The 17,382-nt window shown below is 42.9% G+C and overlaps 1 protein-coding gene and 1 long non-coding RNA gene across 8 annotated transcripts in view; one reads left to right on the top strand and one right to left on the bottom strand.

Moving 5' to 3' along the window:
* UBE4B (ubiquitination factor E4B) overlaps window positions 1-17,382 on the bottom strand; it is a 121,560-nt gene that overhangs the window by 51,444 nt on the left and 52,734 nt on the right. For 3 of the 7 annotated variants that reach the window (XM_045035063.1, XM_023258089.2, XM_006934267.5), the window contains exons 3-8: window positions 15,177-15,312; window positions 9,130-9,217; window positions 7,744-7,888; window positions 5,902-6,127; window positions 5,046-5,456; window positions 4,108-4,257 (exon numbers count right to left, since the gene is read on the bottom strand). In XM_045035063.1, coding sequence (XP_044890998.1) covers window positions 4,108-4,257; window positions 5,046-5,456; window positions 5,902-6,127; window positions 7,744-7,888; window positions 9,130-9,217; window positions 15,177-15,312 — 1,156 coding nt within the window. The remainder of the gene's footprint in view (window positions 1-4,107; window positions 4,258-5,045; window positions 5,457-5,901; window positions 6,128-7,743; window positions 7,889-9,129; window positions 9,218-15,176; window positions 15,313-17,382) is intronic. The other 4 variants (XM_023258090.2, XM_019836116.3, XM_023258092.2 and 1 more) reach the window with 2 other exon arrangements.
* On the top strand, window positions 10,106-15,837 carry LOC123379464. The gene is made up of 2 exons (XR_006583898.1): window positions 10,106-10,663; window positions 15,151-15,837. It is a non-coding gene; the product is annotated as an uncharacterized LOC123379464 (long non-coding RNA).

Here is a 17,382-nt window from a genome sequence, read left to right as displayed (position 1 = left end):
GTCTCAACGAGCAAAACTGACAAGGCTCCTCAGGTTCCAAGTGAAAGCGCTGTACTCACATTTTGAACGCGACACTGAGGGAGAAAGTGGTGTCGTGTTTATGTGCATACGTTCAGGCTACCAATAAGCATCTGTAAAGTTTTCAAGTAACATTTCACTTTTTTCCCTAAAAAAAAAAAATCATCCCAGAATTCGTGATGCTTTTACAACTGTGACACGTGGAATACCACACTGAAAATACGTCATATTTAAGTCCTACAAGTTATCTACAAAGTTACACTGCCCTCTGGGAGGATTTACGAGCCATTTTCTGATAACTACATCAACAGTCCAATTGAATGTAATTACTCTGCATAATAGAAATACAGCTGAATGCTTCTGAAAAGCCAATGAACATCTTCCTGGGGAGTCACGCATGCATTAGACCTGTGCAAATCGAATCCCAAATGAAAGGCACCAAGAAAAGTGTTCCTTAAAAGGATTCCACGGCAGTTTCATTTTTTCTATAACGCACCCTCCTATTTACTCATTTTTTGGAATGCAGACTTTAGTGTTTTGTGTTTTCGCACTGCAAGGCAAAGTCAGAGCTGTACAGGTTCGAGCAATGTCAATTCATCGAACGAACGTTCACGGTGTCCCTTCTGTATGGCAGGCACTGGGGGCAGCACACTAACTCGCACAGATCAAGACCCTGCTTGTGTGGTGAGTAGCTTCTAGAGGGGAACAGTCCAAAACAACACAGAGACGCCATGAGGAAAAATAAAAGCAGAGCATGGTGACAGAGACGGGCAGGAAGCGCGCGCGTGTATTTTATACGCCGTGTGATATGACCCTCTGATAAGACAGCATGCACACGGAGACCCGAGGGAGTCAGCGGGGAGCAAGCCACGCAGCCCTCTTGGGGCAGGCCATCCAAAGAGAGGAAGTAAGTGTGAAGGCCTAAGGCGGTGGGGAATATGCCAAGTGAGGTCAAGAACAGGGTCGTGAGCAGCAGAGGACAGAGGCAAGTGGAGGCACGTGAGGTTAGAAAGGAGGAATGCACACGTGTGTGCGCACGTGGGTGTACATGAGATGAAGGGTCTCGTGCACCAGGGCGAGGCTTTGGGTTTTACTCCGCACGACAAGGGACATTACCGGAGGGTCTGGACACAGACATGGTGGAACTATTTCCAAGTTTCATTGCCAAGTGGTGATGTAAATGTCAACATTTTTCACTACTTGCTGATTTTCCCTTTCTCTATTCACACAGGTTCACGACTGTCAAAATGTTCTCTCCTTCGCTGAAACATCTAAGCAGTTAAAAACAGATTTCTTTCCCATCATCAATTTCCTAGGATACAATTGGAAAAATTCTCAGAGGGACCACTATATTCTCCTTATACAAGATGCTCTCGCTCCCTGTGTCTGCTCCGACAACAAGCAGATCCTAATTCCTATAGCTCTCTTCACAGAGGGCTATAGAACATCACGGAAGGAGTGTTTTACCTTTCTTTCTTTCAAATTTTTAAAAATGTTTAATTTTGAAAAAGAGCGTGCCTGTGCTCTTGGGGGGGGGGGGTGGGCGCAGAAAGAGGGGGACAAGACGATCCCAAGCAGGCTCTGTGCTGACACCAGAGAGCCCGATGCGGAGCTTGAACCAAAGTGAGACACTTGGCCAACTGAGCCATTCAGGCGCCCCAGGAATGTTTCACCGTTCTTAAATTAGTCCTTTTCATCACCACTATAGATAATTAGCATACGAATGTATTCCCAACTATTTCCAAAAACATTCTTAACGCGTCAACTCCAGCATCAACTCCACCGGGCAAGCAGAAGGGGAGACAGATGCGGCCCCTGTTGATTCTTTCCTCTATGACGTTAACATCACTGGGCAAGAAGTAGGTGTTGAAATTGCTTACTTCACAGTAAACAAAATTCTGGGAAGATCAATTAGAAAGGGGGAGAAAGAAAATAGCTATTTATTTCCTGATCACTCAAACTGACAAGGTTTTTTATGACCTCTTCTTGGTTCTGACCCCACAAGCATTCTCGAGTTCCCCTCCGTGTGCTTTAATCAGTTACCTTTTTTTTTTTTTACCCATCCTTTCACATTCTGTTTGAGATCTATTCAAAAACTCGAAGTTGCCAAAATCTGGAGAGATCAGATTCTGTTTTAACAGCCAGCAAAGGACCTGCCAACTGAATGGAATTTTGTAATTACCGAGTAAAATGTTGGTGCTTCCTTGCCAAGGAACAGAGTAGAAGCATAAACACTGGGCAGCGAAATAACTAGTATGAGGAGCAAGAACGACACAGGTCCTATTGCGAGTGGGGGTGAAGCAGGTGAGTTCTGGACTCGGGCCCTGCCACGTACCAGTTATGTGACTGACCTCCCTGTCCCCACGTTCCTTACGGTAATTGAGAGGGCCGCTGTGAGGATAAAGGGATAATGCGTGCAGTGTGCTGGCTCAGGGTCTGGCACACGAGGCTCAGTAAGTATTTGGAGCTATTATTACACAGTCCGTTCTCTCTCCTTGTGGCCACAATCTAGATCAGAGACAAGGTCAGGATGCTGGGAGTGCAACGCTAGTGAAAGCAGCACACAATCTGAAATCTTTGTGAGAGCACGCTGGAATTAAACAGGCCAGGGAGAGATAGCATTTCTCCTACAATTTACGGTAAGACAGGTAACAAAGCACTTTTATCATGTATGGAAACTGACTCCTAAAAAGGATGCCTGCTCGGGGGCTCGGGGGCTCGGATGGTTAAACATCCAACTTTGGCTCAGGTCATGATCTTACGGTTTGTGAGTTCGAGCCCCGCATCGGGCTCTGTGCTGACAGCTCAGAGCCTGGAGCCTGCTTCGGATTCTGTGCCTTCCTCTCTCTCTCTCTCTCTCTCTCTCTGTCCCTCCCCTGCTCGTGCTCTCTGTCTCTGTCTCTCTCTCAAAAATGGATGAATAAACATTAAAGAAAAAAAAAGGATGCCTGCTGCATTACTGTAATCGGGAAGTAGGATTTTATCTACATGAAAAAGACACTTCTACCTTTGGGAAATTTACTTGAGAAAACAGTAATATAATGTTCAACCTAATACAAATATCAACCCTCCTGAATCAATATTCAACCCTGCACCCACACTCCTTTCTCTCTTTATATACTCTCTCTAATGATTCTTCTGAACACTGTCAAATTTAATGAAGTGTACCTAACTCCTACTGCTGTCTCTATTTATAGCCTGGAGTTATTTTTGAACAGTGCTGGGCACAAATACCAAGTCAGTCCAGTGGAAACTTCGATTTCAGAGCAAAATTGTAAGACAATGAGTCAGAGGTTCAGAAAGAAGGTGCTATTATATTTTCTTGCCCAAAGTCACCTAGAACCCCAAACAGTGTTTTCAGGGTTTTCAGGGGGGTTTTCAGGGGGGAACGAACAGTCAGCAGCATCGTGAACTGTGTTTTAGCCTCTGCTGCCATTCCAAAGGCTGTCTAAACAAGGGTCTAGCTTCGCTGAGGCCAAGGTGGTGACTGGTGAAGTTGAAGGCTAAAAGTGAAACCAGATTCACGGTTATAACAGACAGTGTGGCCCAACATGCTCTTCGACAGACTGACCGTCAGACAGAGTGGGGGTGGAAAAGGGGGGGGGGAAACAGACACGCACACACACAAACGCCATCCCGGCCCCTCTGCCATTTGTAAGTAGCAGCAATCCATGCAGCTGTATGTAAGAAAACATGCCTCACGGAATACATGTTGCTCATACCCGGCAGCTCACAAGAACACTCGCGATAGGTAAACGAAGGGCCCCTCGTTTCTGATCTCAGGGTGGGTGAACTCGACAGCCGATCTTTAATCTGCTGCTTGTATTTCTGACCAATGATTACGCGTAAGTTTTCCTCTAAACTTACCGGGCAACAATGATGAGGGTAGGGTGTTCCTAATGTGCCACTTTACCCCGTGATAAGGTCCTACCACCTCGGTACATGCAGGTTTCCCAGTCTTAACTCTCCCGACTGTCTCATCTGACCCTATCCTGTCTAGACTCAAAGCACACCCCTAATGAGGGCTCACAAAAGTTAGTTCCTAAGCACCTAGGCACATGCAGGGGTGAGACTCCATTCCTCTGATACCTGGACCCAAACTGGACACAAGAAAACTCATCACCACCACCACCACCTTCATCATCACCATCATCACCATCATCATCATCTTCTTCATCGTCATCACTACTGTCGCCAGAAAGCGCGAGGAAGAGGAAGGAGAAAGGACTGTCGTGCATGCTACCACAACAAAAGCAAAAAAGGTCATGAGGGAACAAAGGAAAAACAAGAGATGGAAAGCTTTGGCAACTCCTGTCCCTTTCAAATTAAACGTTACGCTGAAAGTTCTGCCTGCTGACATGCAGGAACACCATTCACCCCCATCGCATAAATGCACAGGTGCGTCCGCGAGGGGGCGGGGGGCACTGGTTAGCGGAATGCTGACGCCGCTTCTTTCTGAGAGGCTCGAATCAGAGCGTCAAGGCACAAACACCGGCCCAGCCGCAGTGATCGGGGCTGAGGGGCACCAGCCCAGACTTGCTCCCACCACCCCCCGGGCTGACTGCGTTTCAACTATGATTGGCAACAGTACAGAGAGCTGAGAGGGGCTCCCACAAGCCCCAGCTCGCGCCTACAAACTGCCCCCAGCCTCTGGAATTCATTTGTGATGAGGACTGACAGGTGAGCTAGGTTTCAGAAAGTGAAGCGACTTCTTGTTGTTGGTTTTTTTCTTTTTCTTTTTCTTTTTCTTTTTTCTTTTTTGGTACGGTCAGGAGGAAGAGCGAGGGGCAAGAAGAAAGGGACACACAACGGAGCACCCACACTTTCTACAGTTAGCAAAGCCTGGCAGAAGCGAGGAGTCCGGGCGCGAGCCTACCGAACTAGTTAGACGCACGGGTTAATGACCCCAAACGGAAAAACACACGCAACTGAGGTCAGTGTCACACGCCAGTTCTTTCAAACCGAGTTAATCGCCTCTCCCTGCACTGCAAACACGCACCCAGCTCTCCTGCTGAATAAATAAATACCTAGGAGAGGTCCTTAGGGATGAGGGGCGTCTGCTCGCGGCACTGGGCGAGGCGGCCAGTAAAGGTGGGCCCAGGCTGGAGGGTCTCTGGCTGGGAGAGCTGGCAGGCACTGCTTGAGGGCTACTAGCGAGGGCAGGGCGGCCGGGCGAGCTGGACAGAGTGGAGATGCCTGGGGACCGCGGGGCAGAAGCGGAAGGCCCCCACGGGTGGGCGACCGTGTAGGGGCGATACCGTGGAGAGGAGGGCTGGCTCCCCGCGGCGGCCCCCGAAGCCGCCCCGTGGGGACTGAGGGTAACGGAAGGCGCAGCCGGCTGGCTGGCTGCACGGCAAGGGGACGAGGCAACGGACGGGCTCGGCACCGGCACCGAGCTCCAGAAACTCGTACTGGGAGCGGGGCTCGTTTCATAGAGGCTAGAGCAATTGAGAAAGAGGAGAAAGGAGAGAAAACGGAAGACAAACTTTAGGGAAACAGCTGCAAAGGAAAATCTCAAGCTCTGAAAGAACAGTGTGATTACACGCCAAGTGTACGCGTCTTTCAGACTCATCTAAATCGTTAGAATCGAACTGCTGTACGGATCTAGAGGCTACATTTACAACATGGTAAAGCCCTCTTCCCAAGGATTAATGTACGATATATACAGCCATTTGTTTCCAAAACTTACCAAGAGCCTAACCATGGGAAGCCAAACAGACCAGCGGAAAAGACCACACCTCCTGCAATGGCTAAATGCATCCACCCACATACAATACATGCCATAGTCTGCAGGACAAAGGCCCATGAGGGAAGAGTCCCTTCTCTTACATACTTCGTGGCTGTTTTACTACCAATGAGAGGTGCGAAAGGAACCACACTGACCTAGACAACGAGCTGGCACCGAAGGAGCCCACACCGCAGAACATGGGGCTCGCTCCTGGGTTGGAGCCGGTAGTTAGCAGGAGATTTCTGTCCGGGGACCGAGCCGCCGCAATTGGCTGCGATGTGGCCGTCAGACTGGCAAATGGATTTTCATCTCTAGTCTGGGTAGACATCATTAGCACTTCCATTAAAATCTGGCCAATCAAGTCCTTAAAATCGGAGAACACTGTTGGAAAGGCAGAAGAAAGAAGAAGTTACACATGGTTCCTCATATACACAGGCAGTCCTTGAGTAACCCATATTAAACCAGAGGTTCAGCGTGGCAACCGGATTGGATTCTGGAGCAGTACAAGGACATTAGTAGAAAACCTGGTGAAATCCAAATGAAGTCTGGAGTGGAAGTAATAGTAAGATCTTAGTCCTGACAAATACATTGTGGTTACATAAGATGTTAACGTTAGGGGAAACCTAGGTGAAGGATATACGGGAACTCCCTGCACGGTGTCTAAAACTTTTCCGTAAATCTAAAATTATTCCAAAATACAAAACTTATTTAAAGAAAGAAAGAAAACTGGAGTGTAGCCAATGAGAATCGCTGCTGACATACATTTAACTGTAAAAAGAAGCCACTCCCAAATACAGGTGTCTATTTATCATATACCGGAAACAAAGCTGGGTTAGTATTTCTTCACCTACGTATGTTTTATGTACAGTAAAACTATCAAATGCGAGGTTCAAAATATTTTATGAAGGGTCTAACATTTAGTCACCATCTGGCTTTCCGGAGAAAATTCTATTTTCTAACTTTCTCCTTAATTCTTTGCAGCTCCCCAATGCCTTACTGTAAGTCTTTAGATACATTTTATATATCACTAAATAGATAAAAGTTGTAACCGACGTAAATCTTGTCTGATTTGGTTACTAAAAATTATCACTCATATATGCACAAGACAGATTTAAGAATCTTAAGGTTTCCAGTAAGAATAACAAGTGGCAGGGATAGAAACATGCAGGTGCTAAGCGTGTCTATGACCCGTTAATAAGAAGATCCCAGTAAAATCAGAAGTAAACTACGTGTCTGCCAGGAACACAGGGGACTTTTCTCGCCATGGAAGATGGGCAGCACAGAAAAGGGAAAGATGATCTTCTGTGCACTCGTTTAAAGTAGATCTACTGAGGAATTATTAAGAGCCTTCTGTAGAAGGCACTAGCACTATATCAGTGAGCAAAACAGACAAAAATCCCTGCCACCGGGGAGGTTATATTCTAGTGACAGGCAAAGGCACACTACCACACCACCCCTCTCTCTTCTGCATTCCAAATGACTGCTGTAAAGAAGAGTGACAGTGCCCTTTAATGCTGGTGTCTTGCTAAAAGCTTTATTAATTTGTTATACGAGTGCGGTTTAGGGTAGCCTCTTAAAATAGAATCCTGGAAACAGCAAAATATCAATATGTTCTATCTTCTGAAGCAATTCAATCAAGTTAATGTACTCCACTGTCTACACAGGAGTTGGTAGGCACTTAAAGCAGGTAGAGGTCATACAGAGCAGCTCTCGGGATCCCTGGAGACCACCCAGTATGCTCCCACTTCATTAGAGACATTAATAACTTCAATTCGGAAACAATGGAGACCATTAGCATATTTATACAGTTTTCTTCTAGAGAGATCATCAAAGTACAAAACCAATGTATCAGGAAGATCAGTGGAAAGTGGCCAAACAACAGCACCTCTGATGGTCAAAACTACAACCCCAAAGCAAGAGAAAGTGAATGTGGGTAATGGCCAAGGCCAAGGATCTTACATTCTTATTTTCTCTTAACAGCTGAGCTAGATTCCTACCTTCTTTTGGGTTCTGCTTAAATTGTGCAGAAAGAGAAGAAAGGAAGATGACGTCTCTGTCCCGGTCCTTCCAGGAGACACGAAAGATCTTACAGACCAGCTGTAAGGCCTGTTCTTCGGACACTTCAGAACCCGATGAAGGCTCCTTGTGGGGAAGAAGATTGGGGGGTTAATTTCAAGTAATTCATTTATGAATGAGGGGATTTTAGAAATGCATGCAACTGTGCGCCGACTGACTTGGGGAACAAGAAGCTGGTTACTATGACTGCAAAGTTGTGACATGGCGATTTCACGAGTTTACAATAGAAGCTGTGGGGGTGGGCGTGGGGGACAAAAGAGCAGAATTACCGGTAATCACCAAGGGGGTAAATGAATAAAGGATATACCTACATCTTATCTCTTTCCTTTTCTGAGCTCCAAAGGACCAGGTAAACATTCTACACACATAAGCCGTTTTCATCCAAAAAATTCTCCAGAATTTAATGTTACCCACTAGTCTCCATCACAGATAAAATATCATATATATATAAAAGAGCTCCATAAGCACAAAAGAACTCTGCAAAACAAAGCATCGTGCCACTAGAAGGCCACAGTCCAACAGAATCACCAAAACGGGTTGCTCAACACTCATAATTTGCTGCACAGAAAGAGATGCAATTATCTCTACCAGTTCCACACCATGACACCCCCAAAGAAAACACTTTCTTTAAACATTTTATTTATTTATTTTTGAGAGAGAGAGAGAGAGAGAGAGAGAGAGAGAGAGAGTGAGCGAGCAGGGGAGGGGCAGAGAGAGAGGGAGACACAGAATCGGAAGCAGGCTCCAGGCTCTGAGCTGTCAGCACCGAGCCCGACATGGGGCTCAAACTCGTGAACCATGAGATCATGACCCGAGCCAAAGTTGGATGCCCAACCGACTGAGCCACCCAGGCGCCCCAAGAAAACATCTCTTTTGCTAAACATAGGGAACTAAGCTCAGATGATAACAAAATATCAAGACCTCGGCTTCTAACTGCTATTGGATTTCACAACCATTTTCCTCAGAATGCTACCAAAAATGTGATGACCTACTTGCTTAAGCAAAAAAGATCAACAGAAAAAGTCCAAACTACCTCTAAATGCATTCTCATCACAAACTACATTTACTGATAAAACTATGGATCTGAAACACAAAGGAATGGAGGGATCTGACCAGACTAAAAAAAGTGAGCTACCCTTCCATTAGGGCAATCTAGGCTGTGCGTTTCTCCTCAGAAGAAATAAAGAGAGGATTTGCTGACTTGGGGTGGCCTGCTCTAACAGACTCCATAGACATAAGAAAGGAAGGGGTGTTTGTTTATATTACCTGTACTAAAAACAGAAGCGAGGGTTTCATCTCTTACCAACCTTATCGCTGACGCTCCTTTTTTCTCTCCGATCGTTTTCATCAACCTCCATATTTTCGATTCCTGAATCCACATCCACCTGGGACATGCTTTAAGTACAAAAGACAAATAAGGCTTTTACCTTTTATAAATCTACCCTGTGTCATAGCTGCTGGCTGAGGGACAGTTCTCAAGTATCGATCAAAATCAGTCAGGAAAGCAAAATAATAAAGGTTCATCTTTTTTCTGATTAACTTTTAAGAGCACTTCATATATTAGGATAGAAACACTCTGTCTCCTCTATTTGGTGGGAGCAGTGCTCCTACGTGGTCATTTCCTTAGGCTCACTTCCAAAAACAAATTAGAGCGTATTTTCTATATATACAATCAGAGCCTTACTACAAAAACCTGGTTAAGTACAAACACCTTTTTCCCCTCACATTAAATAAAAATTTTCCCGGCACCATTTATTGAAATGACCGTCCTTGTAACACTAATATGAAATCACCTCTCACAGGTCCAACTGCAATGTATGTATGTGTCTATTTCTATTTGATAATTTGTCTCCCCCTCCCCCCCCAAAAAAAAACCCCATCCTATCTTACTAAAACTTCACAGTAAATCTCGGTATCTGCTAGGTCAAAGCCTGCACCTCACTATCCTACTTCAAGAGTCTTGGCCATTCTTGGCCTTTGACTCTTCACACATCCTTAAGAATCAGCTTCACAGACTCCTTAAAAGTCCTGTTGGCATCTTGACTAGAATTTCATTGACTTGTGAGATCCAACTGGGGAGAAACGAACGACATCATTATGTTGCGTCTATTCATGGACAACGTATCTTTCTGCAACTATTTAGGCCTTCTTTAAAGTCTTTCAATAAACTATTATAATTTGCTCCATAAGTCTTTCACTTCTTTTCTAAACTTATACCTAGGTACCATGTATCTTTTACTGAAACTGTGCATGGTACCTTTTTAAAAATTAACTTGTCTAATCTCTTGTTGCTAGTACCTAGTAATATAACTGATACAGACCTCTTAGGAGCAACTTGTACACTTACACATAGGACTTACTAGGTAGAAAATAATCTCATCTCCAAGTAAGAATGGTTTTATTTCTTCCACTCCAATCCTTACTTGTTTTTCTGCACTAGGTAGGATCCCCATGTGGACCAGACGTAGAAATAGCAGCCATCTTTGTTCTTATCCCTGATTTTAAAGACAGTGCTTCTAATTTCTCACCCCTGAGTATGAGAGTTGCTGTAGTTTCTTGAGAGATGTCCTTTATATCAGTCAGAATAAGGTAGGCTATGCTGTGGTCACACACTTGGAAATCTTAGAGGCTTAACACTATAAGGGTTATTTCTTGCTTACGCAAAGTCTGGTGAGAGTGAAGCATCCTTACTCCATCTTTAATCTATGCCATCTGCAATACACAGCCTCCAAGGTCACTGGAGCAAGAGAAGAGAGCGATGGAGGAGGAATATCGGCTCAACTGCCTTCACTTAAAAGTGACACATGTCACTTCCACGCACAGTCTACCGGACAAAACGAGGTACTTGGCCCCAATCTAACTGCACAGGAAACTGGAAATGCAGGGGAGCATGTGAAATATTTGCTCAACTCTGTCTCTGCCGTATTGTCCACTTAGGATGCACCTTTCTGTTTGCTGTTTGCAAAGATTCTTATCATGAAATGATGTTGAGTTTTATCAAACTCTTCCAACTACCAAGATCGTATGGTTTTTCTCTTTAATATATAATGTGGTGAATGATATTTGTAGATTTTCAAATGCTGCATGCACCCTTGCATTCCTGGGATAAATCCATGTTGCTCATGTTACGTTACACTGATACTTTTAGCTAAACTTATGATTGAAATATCTGCACAGAACTGTCCACAGATGATCGTATGTGTTTGACTGAATAAAGCTTCACAAAGGAAACATTCTAATGTAATCAGGGCCCATATCAAGAAACAGAACGTGACCAGCATCCCAAAATCCCCCTTCGAATCCTTCCAGTCACAACTATGCTAGCCCACAGTAACCACTATCCTGGCATCTAGCCCCAGAGAAGTTCTGTCTGCTCTTTATGTGTTGCAATAGTTGACTTGTCAGTTTCTCAAGATTTCTGCAAATACGTTCACGAGCATGATTACCATGTAATTTGTTTCTTTTATATTATTCTTGTCTGGTTGTGATATTAAGGTCTTGTTAGCTTTATAAACTGAGTTGGTAAGCAGTCCCTATTTTTTTTAATTACCTGGAAAAATCTGTGTACAAGTGGAATGGTAGAATTTACCTATAAAATTATATGGGCAAGCTACTTTCTTTGGAAAATTTTTAAACACTGATTCAATTCATTTCATGGTTTTTGATTATTCAGGCTTTCTCTCTCCTCTTGAGCCCATTCTGGGAGAATTATGTTTTTCTAGGAATTTGATTTTTATCCAAATTTTCATATTTACTTGCATGCTGCATATTTACAATTTTTCATGGAATTCTCTTTTTCAGTAACAAATATCACTGGGTTCCCCCTTCTATGCAGGCATTGTTCTAGGTGTCTGTCAATGAACAAACAAAAGAGACAATACAAGCCCTGTGTTATGGAGCTTACCTTCTCATTAGAGGGTGAAAGATCATAAACAATAAATATAAGTAAGTAAGTAAAACATATCATATAATGATAAATGCTACAGAGAAAATAAAGCAAAAAGAGTAGGGAAAAGGCAACGGAGAGTGCAGGACTTTCCATCTTAAATGGGGTGAGCCTCACTGAGAAACGCCACATGAGTACAAACAGGAAGGGGGTTAGCCATGCGCATATCCAGGGCAAGAGCCTTCCAAGACAAGGGTTCCTATTTTCAATACTTAGTCATATTCTCTTCTTCCTTGTTTCATTTATATTAGAGCTTTATATTTTCTCCTAAGAACCGCTTTGGCTGCAACATGAAGCTCATAATGTGTTATCGTTCAGTTCCAGGTAATTCCAAATTTCTTCTCTGATCTATAGTTAGACGCATGCTCTGTTTTAAAAATTTCCAAATGTATGAGGGATTTTAAAATTTTTTCCCCTGTATTAATTACCTAACCTAATGTCCTAGTCAGAAAACATGATCGGTTTGATCCTGCATTCTGAAACTCTCTGGTCTTTGGATATTAGGAAAGAATGCGCATTCTCCAACTGTAGAGTGCAAAGGATCAGATCCACTTTGTTAGCTGTGTTGTTTCATTTGTTCATATGCTTACTGACGCTCATTCTTTTTGATCTGTCCATGCACCAAAGGGATGTGTCAAAATCTCCCGTTATGAATATGTGTCACTTTCTTCTAGTTCTACCGTTACTTGCTTTATTGTTGTTGTCACACAAGTATGTGTGTATACTTTGGAAACTGTTACATCCTACTGTTAAACAATACGCAGTGCTTATGTCTAGTAGTATTTTGTGCCTTGAAGACTAACCTATTGTTTACCCCAATCTTCTCTTGTTTAGTATGTGCATGGGATATCTTTCCCTTTTCTTTCACTTCCAACAAAACGTTGAAAGTTCTAACCTACTGCTTCAGGTATGTCTTCTGTAAACCAAGATAAAGCTGGGTTCTGTTTCATTTTTAACCCAGATCTGAGGCTTTCACTGTGATTACTGACCTATTCTTCATTTCTTTTAACCGTCTTATTTTGTGCCATTTGTCTTTCTTTTAAAATTTGTGCTTCCATCCCCCCAGACTCCCAACCCCCATTCTATATTTTCCCTTCACTGCTTTGGAAGACATATCCATTCCTGTTCTTTTAGTGGCCACCCCTGAAATTGTATCAAGTACCCTTAACTCAAAATCTAAAAGTTGGCCAGTATCTTCACCCCTCTCCCAAGTACACAGGGACGTTAGTGCTTCCTCTAATGACCTCCCCCCGGCCCCTGCCCTTCCATGCTACTGCTATCCAGCATGTTGTACCTAACTCGTTTTTTCACTTCTCTCCCTCGATATTATTGTATATACTGTTACCATGGTTTTACACTACCCCTGTCTGTTTAGATTTACCACATGTATTATTCACTCACCCTTCCTTCGTGCATCTCGGACATTAGTCCTGAGATCATCTTCCTTCTTCGTCAACTACATCTGTTAACAGCTGGGGTCTTCAGAAGCGGCAGACTACCAGGATGTCTGCGTGTGTTTGTTTTCTGAATCTATATACATATCTTTATCTCACCTGTGCTGCTCAGAGACTGGTGCCCAAGGCTTCACAATTCCCAGTGGACAGTTAATTTACCTTCAGCGTTTGACACTATTATCCCACCATCTGACTTCCATCATTCAGACATCTAACTATCATTCTTTGGTAGACGATCTCTTTTTTCTCTCTGGCTGCACTAAAGGTCTTTTGTCTTTGATGTTCTGAAATTTTACCATAAAATGTCCAGATATGAATTTCCCTTTGTTTCATCAGCAGGCGAGCTGCTGGGCTTTTTGAATCTGAGGATTCATATCATTTATCAACTCTAGAAAAATTCTTAGCCATTTATCTTTTGGATAATGGCTTCCAAACCAGTAGAGGAAAACACATGGAATAAAGTGTGGTGTGGGGAATCGCTCTAAGTCTCTCTGTTCTCACCTTTTGAAATGTCTATTAGATGCTGGTTGGATCTGTGCTCGTCATGTCTCTAAATACCTTGCATATTTCTATCTCTTTCTCTTTGAGACACACACTGTATAATTTCTTCAGCTCTACCATTCGGTTGGTTAACTCTCTCTTTAGCTATGTCCTATCAACTGTTTTAACTCTCACATCACGTTTTCAATTTGAATTATCTTTTCATTTCTAGAAATTCTACTTGGTTCTTTTTCAAACGTGCTTGGTTGTCTTTATAGCTGCTCTCCCCTTTTCATGTTTTCAGTTCCCTTTGTAATTTATTTAAACATATGTGGTTTGTATTGTCCATCTGGTAATTCCAAAAACCAAAAATATATAGGTGAATAATTCTACTGTTACTGGTACTGCCATATGTTACTCACGGTGGCTTTCATCTGGTGTGTTCTTTGAGTTTTGACCATGAGTTCATACTTCTTGGAATTTTTTCTAAGGAAATTCTCTGAAGACATGATTTACATCTGCTTCCGCAAGATGCCTTAAAAGCAGTATAGGCCTGGGTCCACTGCTAGTTCTCAGCTTGAGGCTCGTCAGACTGTACCAATAGTGTAAATCAAGGTACTAAACCCGTATGAAGTCACCCACTGGCCATGAAATTACACAGTTGACTTGATTTTTAAAAAATGTATCTACTCAGAGCAAAGGTGGTAAGGGCACCATTGTTTTTACTCTGTGGGACTGATTTTCTTCTATTTCATCTTTTCCCTGAGAGTGTCGTCCTTTCGGAATTCTTATCTAAGGTGAGGCGATCTCCGATCGGCCTCCTCACCCCAACCCATCAACTTGCCGAAGCTCTGTTCCGGTGCCTCTCAACCTTTTTCACTTCGTAACATACCCAGAAAATACTATTTGTCTGGTCCACTGACACAAACTGTGGGAGCTGCTTCAGGGCAGAGGAGACGGGTCCTGGCGCACGGGGTTCTTTATTCTGCCCAAGGAATAAAGGAACTGATACCTCAGCCACTCTATTAGCATTCACGGCACACTTACAGCACCGAAACACTCTGCTCTGGACATCCTGACCCTTATGGAGCTCCTAAGGCGTCTGGCTCCCCCGTGTGAACCCTTCCCTTCCAAACGTTTACATTTCACTGATCAGTAAAACTTGGAAGAAATTCTTAGGGACTGACATATGCTCGCCAACATGGTATATACAAAGTAAGGACATTAGAAAACATTTTTCAAAAAACTTTTTTACCACTTACACCATTATTTCATAAAAGACATTTCAATACAAAAAGCTAAACAACTTATAAAGAGCATTTCAGAAAATACAAAGACCTATAAGCCTCACAGATCTCACACTAATTTGCTAGTAAGGACTGGTGTAAATCTCTGGGTGGACTAGAGACTGAAGTGACCGAATCTTTCCCTTTCCATAAATCCCACAGCTTATCGGACAACTGGCTTACTTTACCTTTTTTCACAAGAGACACCATCGATATCCATGCTCTGGGAACGTGAGAGAGACTGAGATTGGGTTTCAAGGCTATTGGAGGGCGAGCTGCTGAGAGAACTGACTCCTTCACTGCTCTGGCTTCGATGAGCTACTCCTAACCAGAAAAGACACAAGAAATTTAAGTTTCCTGTGAAGTAACATGAAAGCCACTTGTAATGGCAACAGTAGTCATACACAATCGGCATCCACACCACCAGAACAGTCAGCAAATGAGGATTCTCTTTCGGGAGATCATGCTAACAGTGTAACGTTAAAGTCATGGAAACATCAGCAAGAAATCAGAGTGCATCCATATACGTCGCCTGAGGTCAGCGACAGAGCTACATCTGGTAACTAAAACGGACTCCTCATCGCTTTTTCTTTCGCCAGTTCAAATATGGTCCCTGAATACAAATTAGCTACCGTGATTGTCCAGAGAAAAATCCTTGAAACGTGCCAGAAATAAGATAAATTAATAAATGGCTATAGAGATACACAGATGGACAGATGTGTGATAAAGCAAATAGACCACAATGTTAACGGTGGGAGCTAGATGGCAGGTATACAGGTGTCCGTTCCAAGTCTTTCAACTTTGCCGTATGCTTACGACCTGCGCAATAAAATGTTGACAACATGCAAACAGAGCCATCGATAACCAATGTCCTTAAATACAGATCATTCACTGACTGAACACCTCATCTGATGATGGGGAAAATAAAAACCCTGACATTGACCTTGCTTTCATGGAACCTACAGTACAGTGAACCACAGCCCCGCGTACGGGGCCGATTATTTCTCATCCGTGTCTTTGAAACCATGTTTATCCCATAGAATTTAAAAAAATACTTTAACTCTACAAATATCTTTCCACAAAAAAGTTTTACCCAGGCATTTGCAAGTACTTTAAAAAATATATACCTATGTTGCTGCAAGGAAAATCAGACTCACGTTAAAAAAAAAAACAAAAAAAAACCAAAAAAAAAACAAAAAAACACAAAAAGACAAAAAAACTTGAGTTGCCATTTGTAGCTGAAATAACTACCAAGTGGATAACCTTTAACCCTCCCAGCACTCCAGGAGAGTAAACCTGCCACTCCTATGTGTCTCTCTCATTGAAGATCACTAAACGTTCATCCATTCTTCACAGGTTTTAACGTGTCTGTTTCTTAAAGCTTCCTCGGGACTCATGAAAGAGAAAAGACACTGAATCCTGACTATTCCTAAGTAGACTCAAGGAAAATACAGAAAACATCTGATGTGGCAAGAATTTGAACTAAGCTCAGGGAAGACAGTAAAACTTTAAGAATGTTTTCTTAAACATTCAAGAATGTAACCCAAAGTGAGTTCTCAGTAACTATTTACTGAAGATCACAAAACATCCATCCATTCCTGATAGCTAGAATCATGACACGTATCACAAGGAAAGGTCTGACATTTTAAAATAAAATTAATCAATAATAAAGTTCAGCAACTTTTATGGGATATCAGTTAAGCAGCTTTAAAATTTCTACCTTATAAAACCAGTCTTAAAATTAAACTAAGTTGTTCAAAAACACTGTGTTTATAACATAGCACACTGTGCTATGCTACGTGTACAATAACCCTACGGTAACACAGTGCCAGAGCTCACCATAGAGTGCAGGATACTGTGGTTGCGATATTTTTATAAAACATCAAGTATATTATCTGAATTCTTTTCCTGAACCCTCTCCACAGGCTCTTCACATCCTGGGTCGAGTGGGGCAGTTCTCCCCAGAATTTACTACGTATCCTTGGTCTGTCCACACCCTCCAGAATTTGGGTGACCTCGTTGTGGTCTTAAACTTAAAAAAATGTATGGTGTCTTTGAATCCATACAAATCAACTATTGATTTGGCTAAAGCCAAATCGAGCAACAACACAAAATACCGCTTTGTTTCCAAACCACACACACAGGCTTCTGTGGTCCTCGGTCCTCACTCTCTACCATTCCTAACTTGGGAAATCACAGTCAGGAAGCCAAATTTCAAGGAATGGAGAACCCCGCTTCTTCATCTCCGTAAGGGCAGGTATTGAAGAATTAAAACAGATATAATCTCCGGTTCTCTTTGACGAGATTTAAAAATTTAAAAACAATTCTTCAAAAAATGAGGGTGTGTAAGTAAGCCTTGCCTGCTTAATAAAATATGAACTACAAACTTTCAAG

Source organism: Felis catus, chromosome C1, assembly GCF_018350175.1.
Source record: "Felis catus isolate Fca126 chromosome C1, F.catus_Fca126_mat1.0, whole genome shotgun sequence".
Taxonomy (NCBI): domain Eukaryota; kingdom Metazoa; phylum Chordata; class Mammalia; order Carnivora; family Felidae; genus Felis; species Felis catus.
Note: the sequence above shows the minus strand (reverse complement) of the source record. Positions and strands in the feature narration are given on the sequence as shown.